Consider the following 11,904-nt stretch of genomic DNA (forward strand, 5'->3'; position numbering starts at 1 on the left):
AAGATCTCTTTTCAAAATAAGGGCACATCCACAGGTCCCCAGAGCTAGGATTTGGATTTTATATACATATATTTTATATATAATACATACTATATAATAATTATATAGTATATATAATGTACATAGTATATTATATATAGTTATTTCTACTGGTGAAGAGTACAGTGGTAATACATGCTGCAACAATTCATGTTTTCAAATTGTGTGATGTAGAAACTCTAACTTCTTTCAAAACATCAGATGGATTTTATAAGCTTCCTAATGCCTGAAAAGTAATGAATAACGTACTGGAGTGAATATGGGACTTAGCAACATCCAAAATATTTTTGTAAGTCAAATGAAAATGCACAAATAATTCTTAGGAAACCTGTTATGATGATCTAAAATATTATTACAGTCATACATTAAAAAAACGGAGATATAGACGTACACTTATATAAGAATTATGTAAAATATTTTGAGAGATCCTACCTTTTTCAGGAATCTCACTCCGTAGGTAAATACATAAAGGTAAAATGAAAATCTCCACCTGTAGAAGGTTAAAAAAAATTCTGTGACATTCAGTTTATATATTCGCAGCATATACTGAAACATGTAAAGGAGGGAAAAAAGTTCATTAAATTAAATTTGTCCCCCTCCCTCAACTAGGGATTAAACTTAATGAGCAATTTCAGTGCTAGCTGAAGCCATACACTGGTATACATGGCTTACAGAAAATATTTTGAGTATTATATTGATAACTTAATTTTTTCATTGTTAACTGCAATATTTGCCCAATTGCTTATCTTCTCATTCTCCAACATGTGAACAACTTCTTGTTTATCACTCATGAAGGGATATGATTCAATAACATGAAGGTACAATATCTGAATCAGACAAATAATTCAAAACCAACAACTTGAGTTAAATGAAGTTCATATTTGTTTTAAAAGACTGAATATTTTAAAATTAGGTAAGAATTTCACTTTGTCTTTTAACAACTATATCAACATCTTTTTGGATGTTGCTAAAGGAAGGCATATAGAATCTAAAAAAATCAAATTACAACTATAAATGACAATCTTATACCATGCCAAACTTACGGTCTAGTTATGACTTTCACTTTTAATGAAGAAAAATTTTTAAGTTTTCTTTTGATTTTAAATGATGGAAATGTTTTAAGTCTTTTAAAATATAAGATATATACGTGTGTGTGTGTGTGTGTGTGTGTGTGTGTGTATACTTATTACAAAAAAACTCTTACTCTAGTACTAAATTCCCAATTTTATTTCTTGTACTTCTGAGTATGCCTTTAAAAGCTGGCTGGATGTCACTAAATGGCATTCCTGATGTCATTTTATAAAGTTATCTTGTGAGTGAAGACAATTAACTTATTGTAGTATAAAAGTCAAGAACTTAATTTTAACTCCATCTCCATTAACAATCTCTCAGTGGTTGTGGGTGAGAGTGATAACAAGTTTCTGTTGGTTGTACAAATTCTAGATCAAAAATTAAAACCAGCGATGTCTTCACGGGTGTGTGACTTAGGCAGTCACATAAGACTTCATGCTTGATTTAATGCTTTGGTGTTACCATCTTGAAATTCTTAACAGTTGTTGAACAAGGGACCCAGCATCTTATTTTGCATTGGATTCTGCAAATTATGTACCCAGTTCTGGTCAAGACAGACTCAACTAATTTTGGGCAAATCTGTTAATATCCTTTGATCTCAGTTCCATCTCTATAATGGGAGAGTGGGTTTGTGCTATAAGGATGCCTTAAGGATTTGGTAGCACAAGTATTATCTCTACTTCTCTCTCGTCCCTCCCAATCCTTCTTGTATGGAACTAGCCTACTTCATGCATTTGCCTTGTCTGGCCCCGGAGGCAAATTAATTTGCAACTCTGAGATTAAATTATTTATAACAGCTGTTTCAAGTCTAAGACCCTTGTTAGTAGGTAGTGATCAGGCAGTTTTTATGTATAAAAAAGTTTTACAGAAGTCATTGGAATTCCTACCATCACTTATGTATCTACATTTTATTTCATCACTAAAATGACCCAGTTTTCATAACACATAGATTCTATTATAGGAGTACTGATGCCTCCATCATTTGAATAGCAACTTGTGATGAATATTTACAAGGCAGAGTTTATTTCCACAAAATATCTGCAGAAAGCAAAATTTCCAAGCGTCTTGCAACTTGAAAAAGTACTTCTTTAAGTTGTAGAGTTTCATGTTATAGTTTTAAATGCTAGCTACCAGTCCCTGATATAGTCCCTCCCAAGCTTCTACTAAGATACCTGTAAAAGAGATAAATAACAAACGTCATGCAACCATGAAAAGGAAGATATGACCTTCAACCTACTGCTAGAAGCAGTGAAGAATTCTTATAACAGAAAAAGAATGAAATTAGATGTAAAAAATGTGATTAGCAGTGAAAAGTCACAAGCCTTGAAGGAAGCAGGGAAATCTTCATCTGCATATCACCCTGTCTCCACTTTCTGGCATCTTGCATAGAAATGCAAAAATCTGTGTCAGTCAGAAACGTTGCCCTTTGCCACAAATGATTGTGTACATTTCTTGAGGCAGCAAGAGAATCCCCCACCCCATATGTTAGTGATGGCTACTTTCAAAAGCCAACTGGAAGAAGGAGATGCACTGTGAAAACTGGCAGTTTCAGCGACAGAAAGGCAGATTTAGGGACAAGATGACCTATGAAGGTATTGCATTCTGGAAGTTGGCATCCTTACATAATCCATATATAAAGCAACAAAGAACAAGGCATTGGAGATAGCTGCTTTATATGAAACTTTCACTGAAAATGGGTCCGACTCTATACACATCAACCTGCTACAAGGTCAGAGATCTAAAAGAGGACTTTGACTAACAAAACAGGAGGAGAGAGAGTGGGGCTGAGAGCAATCCACACATCCCCTCTGTTAGCAGGTCTAGATGAATATCTCTAAATTTGGGAATGAAAATAACAGCTTGATATCAGCATAGTTCTACTAAGTAGTAATAAATGTGGAAAGAAAAGGGCATGTTAAAGATTCAAAGGAAGAACAGTCTCCTAAAAATGACTTCCTAGAGGAATCGTTAGTAATTTTTAGGAAAGTTTTAGGCATTGCCAATATAACACAAGATACGATCCCTTGAAACAAAACAGAAAGTTGTAAGTCAATAAAAGACTGCTGGGTAAGTTATAGGTGGAATAAAGAAGCATTGCACAGAGTCTGAAAAATGAAGTGCAGCATTATTATCCACTGGAGGGGAGGAACATAGATACATATGATATAAAATTAAGTCATTTACATAGAGGGTAAATACCCCCATAAGGTCAGAGAAAAGAACCAAAGATGAAAAAAGATCCTAGATCTGGAAGACTAGAAAATAAATCTAATTACAGTTGTTTCTGAGGAAATACAAGAACTGAAATGGAAGTAATACTCAAAGGCAAAAAGACTAAAAAAAAATGAACTGAAAAAAAAGACACACAACTAAATTGCATTCCAAACAATATCAATTCAAAGCAATTTCTGACAAAAATGTTGAATCCTAGGTTTAAAATTAAAAAAAAAAAAGTTCTTCAGTGTTCAAGCATAAAAACAACAAGTCGACACACATAAATCAAAGGAAAACAAATCACCATCAAAGGAACAAATATCCAGTTGGTCTTACAACTCCGCTGTATTATTAAGTGCCAAAAGAAACGGGAGACTCAATCAAAGAAAGCTATTGCCAGGCAAACTGCCTCTCATATGAAAAGTATTCTCATATATTCAGAGGCTCTGAAAATACATTATTCATTAACCTTTATGAAAAAATTACTTCAGCCTATTCTGACCCAGCAATATACAAATAAAAAATAAGATTTCAAAAAGTAGAATTCCAGCATGAAAAGACTATGGTTAGCAACATAAACCATTGCCCTAAACTTCATCACCAAATTAAATGTTGTTTTTAAGGGATAGTTTAATACAAAATATTTAGCAATAATAATCAAGGGATGAATTCTTCGATTAATGAAAACAAGGAAATGAAGCATTAAATTCATTCTTACAGGAACATTTCAAGACTTCTTTCGATAACAGAAATAGACTAAGCCTATTTCTTTAAAAATTTAAAGATTACTCTTGGTTAAACAAGGTAAATTAAACACACAAATTTACCTCTGTGTCTTTGTGAATGCACTAAACGGGCAAAAGAGGGATTACGTTTAGTAAAGCATAAACTCCCAGGGACACAAAACTGGAGTGAGGACAACCACCCTGTTTCAGGGCCTGGAAAGCTGCACGGCAGGAACGTTAGCTTAGCTAGTGGAACCAGAAGTTGAATTCTAAACTATCTGTGGAGGATGCTCGGAAGGACCACCAATTCCCAGAAAGACTCCAAATAAGGAAACAACTTTGTAAGACCAGTACTGGAAAAAGAAGCCTAGGGATTAGCCTGTCCAAAGCCAGACACTTGGTAAGTGGAAAAACTGCGACACAAACCTACCAGTGACTCTAAAGCCCTGTCTCAAAGTCTACAGAATTAAAGCATACTGCTTTGCCTAAAGACGTCAATGTGTTCCACTACATTTCCTTGGATATGAAAGCCTTTTATATCTTTCAAACCTGAAAATTAGAATAGGAAGCTAGTAAAAACTACCACCCACTGAATCTGGTTTATTGTCCTTACACAACAAGGTTGAACAGGGCTCTTTGTTAAAATCAAGACTACTAAAATGTGCATTTGAAGCAGGAAACGAGAGCATTGAGGTCCCAGGTCTTGTTGCCAGGCGTCACCCAAAAGGCAAGGGATTGTAAACTACAGAGGCAGGAGAAGCAGGGGAATCATCCGGAGCAGCCACCACCCCCCACCACCCTTCGCAACTCAGCACATGTTCTAGGAAGACCAGGGCCGGCACACGAGGGCCATTTGATTTACAACTGTAACATAGTACTTCCTCTATCCCCTGAGTTCTTCTATGCACTTTACAAACAGGAAGTCATTTAATGAAACTGTTCCACACAACAAGGTAGGCACTATTATCAACATCTTTATTTTTTTTCCCCCCGATGAGGAAATGAGCACAGAGTGGGTTTAATTACTTGCTGAAGGCCACACAGCTAGTAAGAGAGAAAGTCGGGATTGGAAATTAGGCTGTTTGGTTCCAACATCCAAACTCTTAACCATTAAGCTATGCTACTTCTTCCTGATTTTATACCTAAAAATTGAAGACAATGTATTCAGCTAAAATGATGTTTCTAACCTGGTGGATATTAGTGGGTGCTGTATAATTGAGAATAGTCTCTACCCTGAGGAACGGCAACTGACTGCTTGCAAATCTGGGGATAGAAGAGGACTGAAAAGACGCTTCTTTTCAATACCAGGGTAGCTAAAATAATATTAAGCTTATTGACAATCATTACCCAGAGAGTTTTTCTCTGTCCTACTCACTCATCTCTCTCTACCTGCTGAGCCACTGTGGCTCCTTCAGGATTTATGTCAAATTCTAGTTGTTCCATAAAGCCACCTTTTCTGGATGCTGCAACATGGAAAACACTGTAATTCTGCCTTGTTCTTTACCTCCTTTCCTTCTCTTTGATTATAGCCACAAGCCTTTGAATTGCTTGTGAGTTCCAAGTAGAGTAAGACTGAGTTTTATTTATCTTTGCATTTCTGACCACAAACAGTGGCTTGCAAAGAACAGTTCCTAAATTGACAACTGAATTTTTATTAAGGGTATCAGTGCTCCTTTCATTTACTGACTTTTAAGTATATTTAAACCACAATAGGTCAAATAATTTATCAACTACTTCCAGGAACGGTGCAAGTATGAATAAAAAAGGGGAGAGAGATGACATATATTGCCAATCCAATTTTTAAAGTGATCAATCAATCTGATAAAAATTTGGAATAAAATGATAGTCAACTCTGGAATGGTCTAGCTAATGAAAAATACTGTTATTGTATGTAAAACTAAGATACATTGCTAGAGCACCAAAAAATCACTATATGGTTCTTTTGATTCTGAAATTGATTTTATTAATTGAGACATTTCTCATTTCAGCTTTTCCATCATCTAAATAAAAAGATTAACTCATTTATTATCAAATCCATGAAGAGAGGTGAAGTATAGCTTATACCTATGACATTAAAATTTTTCTTTCATAAAATTTAACATAATATAAATCATTGTGCTGTATCTTACAAATTACTACAAATGAAGTGAACTTATATAGTTGGATAAATGAGCAGAATATATTTAGGAACAAATATAGACTTCAGTCTAGTGTTACTTTAAAATACATAAATCACTTTACCTCTAAGAACAAAGCAGATTAAGTGTCTATTTTTCCACTCAAAACTCACAGCTGATGACTTTCATGAGATACGATATTGCACTCATTTTTATCAGTTTTCCTGTCAAGTACAATGGAATTACAAAAACCTTCCAACGATGTTTCTGTATTATATGTGACACATTCACTTCCACAAAGTTTTGACATGAAGTAATTGTGGATTCAAGTTTGATAGAAATAGTCATCTTTGTGAAGTCCTTTTACTTATAGAAGGTTCTCTTGGGGGGCGGTCACCTATTTTTACAAAACAGTAAAAGCTGGCATTTCATGGGTACTTACTTTATACCTGATACCATCACAAGAGTCTTACATATATTAACTCACCTACATTTTGTAAGAACCCTATGGGATAGATACATTGTGTCACTATCATTCCCATTCCCATTATACTATAAGATGGCAAGTTTAAATTACTTGCCAAAGTACATGGTGAATTTGGGATTCAAATCCAAGCAATTTGACTCCAGAGATCATGATTTTTACTACGAAATACTGAAAATTTTAGCACATACATTAAAATCTTATTTTTACTATAAATACCATTACTCTGCTGCTACCATCTCTGTTTCAGCTCCTTTTCTATTCTAAGGTAGGAGGGCAAATAAGACTTTGTCTACTCATTTCTCTATTATAAAGCACACACTCAATGTGAAATGACTTAGCTAAAATTCTATTGAGAGTTGGTGTCATGAATGTATACTAGCAGAAAAACAGTTCACTGAATGCAAAAATTCGGTCTTACAGGTGTTTTATAGGAACATCAGTACATTTCTGTCCACATAAATCAGAGGCATCTAATCCTGCATTCTTAAATTTTCTTGAAGCAGACATTGTTTTTAACAGCTAGGCAGGGTCCCTAAGAGCCCATCTATGACCTTATTCTACAGATGGAGGACCATTGGAATTGTAAACTTTTCTACATTTAACAATTTAACTTTGTGAAAGAAAACAGGTGTCCCCATTTTTCACACCAGGTCTCCATCAATATTTTGGGGTCCTGTGACCTTAAAGTCAAGACTAGAAATGGATAACTATGCCACAAGTGTCAGAAAAAGACTCAGATACCTGATATACTGCCTATTTTCTGAGAAGGTAGTATAGTGCTCTTTAGTGTATAAACATCACATTTTACAGATTAAACTGACATCTAAAGTTCTTAAAAGTCACCAGCTTCAGCCTTTGTTTGTTTGGGTAGATAGGTAAATTTTTGATTTGTGGAACAAAATAAGGTCCTTCAATTATTTTGCATTTAATAAATCAAACAAAGCCATCAGACATATTCAAGCACGCTAATGATTCAGATACAAAATTCTTTCTTGTCCCATGGGCTTTCAGCCAAAGTGTCTAAACACAGCATTTTTTTCCTGCTTTACTGAGGTATAACTGAAAGAGAAAAATTGTATGACGTGAAGGTGTACAACATGATAATTCATACACAGATACTTTGCGAAATGATTCCCATAATCTAGTTAGTTTTAAACCTGGGTCACCTTACCGTGCTATATAATAGATCCCTGGAATGTATTTATCTTACAACTGAAAGTTTGTTATCTTTCAACCAATATCTCCCTCTTTCCCCCAACCCTATCCCTGGTAATCACTATTCTACTGTTTCCATGAGTTCAACTGACACCATATTCTGAAGTTGAGGAATTGGCTTGAACTCTTGGTTAACTGATTGGTTTCATCTGTAAACATGGTTAAAAAGTTGTCACATGATTTTTAGGTCAGTAGTCTCCTTTTCAAGCTGTTACTGAGACACTGACTTTATTACTTGAGTTCAATGGAGATGTTCATCAACTAGGGAGGAAGCAAATTGACCGTAGTTTGAAAAACATCCCGTATGTCTTAAACAATAAAATAAAAGTGAGATGAAAGATTCCTTTTTGGAAACTCTGACATAAAATCTAAATTTCTAGAGTAGCTTTCAAGCTTTCATTAGTTTAAAGAAACTAACGCCCAAAGAAATATGATAGCTAGGGGAAAAGATGTTACTCATCCGATGGACAGGTTATGCAGACTTCAGTTCTTGCTTTAAGACAAACATTTCCTGAAACTATTTTCACCTCCATCAATAATTAACTGTAACTCCAAATAATTTTCTTCATTTGCTTAAGGCTCAGCTCTTTCTGTTTGAAAAGGAACAGAATTATCACTGCAAAGTCCTTGAGGTTGGAGGTAAGTCAAACCCATTCACCTATTCACTGTTCATTCTCCAGTCAAAGGTGAACTTAATTTGGGCAGAAGAGTCATTAAATCATTGATTCAAAAAATGTACTAGGCACTTATGGAAAATCTGATGATTTGCAAAGGAATGCTATATGTCTCTCATATATATGCATATATAAAAACACACATATATGTAGTAAAAACAAAAGAAAATATAAACATCAAATTCAGGATAGACATTACTTTTGAAGAGTAAAGAACAGAGAAGGTATACAGCAAGCTGGTCCAAACCACAGCCTGCAGGCCACATGCAGCCCAGGATGGCTTTGAATGTGGCCCAACATAAATTTGTAAACATTTCTAAAACAGTATTAGATTTTTCGTGATTTTTTGTTAGCTCAATGACCATCCTTATTGTTAGTGTATTTTATGTGTGGCTCAAGACAATTCTTCTTTCAGTGTGGCCCAGGGAAGCCAAAAGATTGGACATTCCTGGGGCATAAGGGGAGCTTTAGCTGATTCTGTAATATTTCCATCCTTCAAAACAGCATCAAATATAACTGGGTGGCTTTTTATTATATTAGTCTCTGTACTTGTTACATTTTCTCTGTATTATAAAATATTTCATTATTAAAAGATTCTGTACACAAGAATTACGCTCACTCAGAAAGTATTAAATGAGTATGTCTTTTCCTTCTCACACTTAGAAATGTCATATGACTTGTTCTTTATGCCATCACAACCATCCTTTTCTAAGCATTGTAATTACTTTTCCTGTTTTTCTGTCATTGTATTCATGTTTTCAGGGCTAAAATTGCAATTGGAAGTGTATCAACTATTGTATGCATATATAATTCTAAATCCACTATGTTCTATTTCACACATTTAACTTTGATTTCGTTTTTTAGTGATTTGGTCATAGGCTCCATTAACAGCTAGCCCATATTGTTCTTTATTGGGACCCATTCTTTTCTCTCCAAGTTGAGTACCCTTGTCAAGCACCCATCAAGGTAGAATTCAGCACCACTGGTATCTGTCCTTTCCCATTAGTCTTCCCAACATCAGTCCTAGTCCCTACAATCTATTCAAAATACATCTGCAAAAAATTCAATGTCATTCTATTAGGTGAAATTCTACCTATAAAATACCTCTCATTACTTCCAGAATTCCCCTGAATATACACTAATCTTATAATTGTCAGCTTAAAGTCTATTTACACTCATTTGAATGACCATAATTTGTGGGAATCAGAACAAGCAAGAATTTTCCAACTAACCATTGTCTAGTGTAAGGATAAAAAAGGGAATAAAATATTGATCTCTTGTGGCCAAAATTAAATTCAGTCAATATGACTTTGGAGCATGCACTGGCAAAGGTCACAATTCTTTACTGTGTGGTTCAAACAAAAGTAGCCAAGGGTTTATTATTATTTAGAGTCAAACTAATGTCATGTGTCCCTCGAACATCAAGCCTCCATGTAATTTTTTTCTTGTCTGAAAGGATATTGAAGACAAAGTCACTTCTTCAGCACTGATACTGCGAATTGCTAAGGAAAAGAGAAAACTAAAGCCAAAGTTTTTAAGTTCTCAAAACGCATGTACATTTGATTTTAAGAAGTGAATCTCCCCAGCTGGGCAGATGGCTTGAGCCCAGGAGTTCAAGACTAGCCTGGGCAACATACTGAGACACCATCTCTGCAAAAAATACAAAAATTAGCCGGCCTTGGTGACACGAGCTTGTATTCCCAGCTACTGGGGAGGCTGCGGTGGGTGGATCACTTGAGTACAGCTGGTCAAGGCTGCAGTGAGCTGTGATCACACTGTGTCTAGAATTAGTGGGTTCTTGGTCTCACTGACTTCAAGAATGAAGCCATGGACTCTCGCGGTGAGTGTTATAGTTCTTAAAGATGGTGTGTCTGGAGTTTGTTCCTTCAGATGCTCAGATGTGTCTGGAACTTCTTCCTTCTGGTGGGTTTGTGGTCTCGCTGTCAAGAGTGAAGCTGCAGACCTTCGTGGTGAGTATTACAGTTTTTAAAGGCAGCGCGTCTGGAGTTGTTCGTTCTTCCCGGTGGGTTTATCCTCCCGTTGGCTTCAGGAGTGAAGTTGTAGACCTTCAGCGTGAATGTTAACAATTACAACACCAACACCAGCGTGGACCAAGCAAGCACTAGCAAAATTCACTACAAAGAGCAAAAGAACAAAGCTTCCACTCTGTGGAAAGCGACCCAAGCAGGTTATCACTGCCAGCTCGGGCAGCCTGCTTTTATTTCCTTATCTGGCCCCACCCACATCCTGCTCATTGGTCCATTTTACAGAGAGCTGATTGGTCCATTTTAGAGAGCGCTGATTGGTCCGTTTTGACAGAGTGCTGACTGGTGCGTTTACAATCCTTGAGCTAGACACAGAGTCACAGAGTGCTAGTTAGCTAGATACAAAGTTAGCTAGATACAGAGTACCAATTGGTGTGTTCACAAACCTTGAGCTAGACAGAGAGTGCTGATTGGTGCATTTACAATCCTCGAGCTAGACACAGAGTGCTGATTGGTGCATTTACAATCCTTGAGCTAGACACAGAGTCACAGAGTGCTAGTCCTCCAAGTCTCCACTGCTGGTGGACCCAGCACAACCTCCGCAGCTGCTGGCCCAGGTGCTAAGCCCCTCACTGCCCTGGGCCAGCAGTGCCGGCCAGCCACTCCATGTGCGGGGTCCCCCCAAGCCCATGCCTGCTGGAACTCACACTGGCCCTGGAGCATGGGGCACAGCCCCAGTTCCCACTAGGTTAGCTAGATACAGAGTACCCATTGGTGTATTCACAAACCCTGAGCTAGACACAGAGTGCTGATTGGTGTATTCACAAACCCTGAGCTAGACACAGAGTGCTGATTGGTGTATTTACAAACTCAGAGCTAGCCACAGAGTGCTGATTGGTGCACATACGATCCTCCCGCTAGATATAAAAGTTCTCCAAGTCCCCATCCAGTTCAGGAGCCCAGCTGGCTTCACGCAGTGGATCCTGCACCAGGGCTGCAGGCCCAGCTGCCCGCCAGTCCCCAGCTGCCCAACAATCCCCAGCCGCGCCTGCACGCCTCAGCCCTTGGGCTGTGGATGGGACTGGGCACCACGGAGCAGGGCGTGGCTCCCATCGGGGAGGCTTAGGCCGCTGGGGAGCCCACAGCAGGAGGAGGAGCTCAGACATGGCGGGCTGCAGATCCCCAGCTCTGCCCCGCAAGGAGGCAGCTAGGGCCTGGCGAGAATTTGAGTGCAACCCCTGCAGGCCAGCACTGCTGAGGGACCTGGTACAACCTCCTCAGCTGCTGGCCCGGGTGCTAAGCCCCTCACTGCCCTGGGCCGGCGGTGCCACTGGCTGCTCCGTGTGCGGGGCCCCCCAAGCCGGCGCCTGCCAGAAG

The 11,904-nt window shown here is 37.8% G+C and overlaps 1 protein-coding gene across 1 annotated transcript in view; it reads right to left on the bottom strand.

Annotated features, from left to right (window-relative positions):
• The window catches only part of CERS6 (ceramide synthase 6), a gene marked incomplete at its 5' end in the record, with an annotated part of 328,174 nt that overhangs the window by 143,871 nt on the left and 172,399 nt on the right, over positions 1-11,904 (bottom strand). The window contains one exon of the mRNA XM_011988171.1: positions 472-529. Coding sequence (XP_011843561.1) covers positions 472-529 — 58 coding nt within the window. The remainder of the gene's footprint in view (positions 1-471; positions 530-11,904) is intronic.

The sequence above is a fragment of the Mandrillus leucophaeus genome, unplaced genomic scaffold (assembly GCF_000951045.1).
Source record: "Mandrillus leucophaeus isolate KB7577 unplaced genomic scaffold, Mleu.le_1.0 Scaffold324, whole genome shotgun sequence".
Taxonomy (NCBI): Eukaryota; Metazoa; Chordata; class Mammalia; order Primates; family Cercopithecidae; genus Mandrillus; species Mandrillus leucophaeus.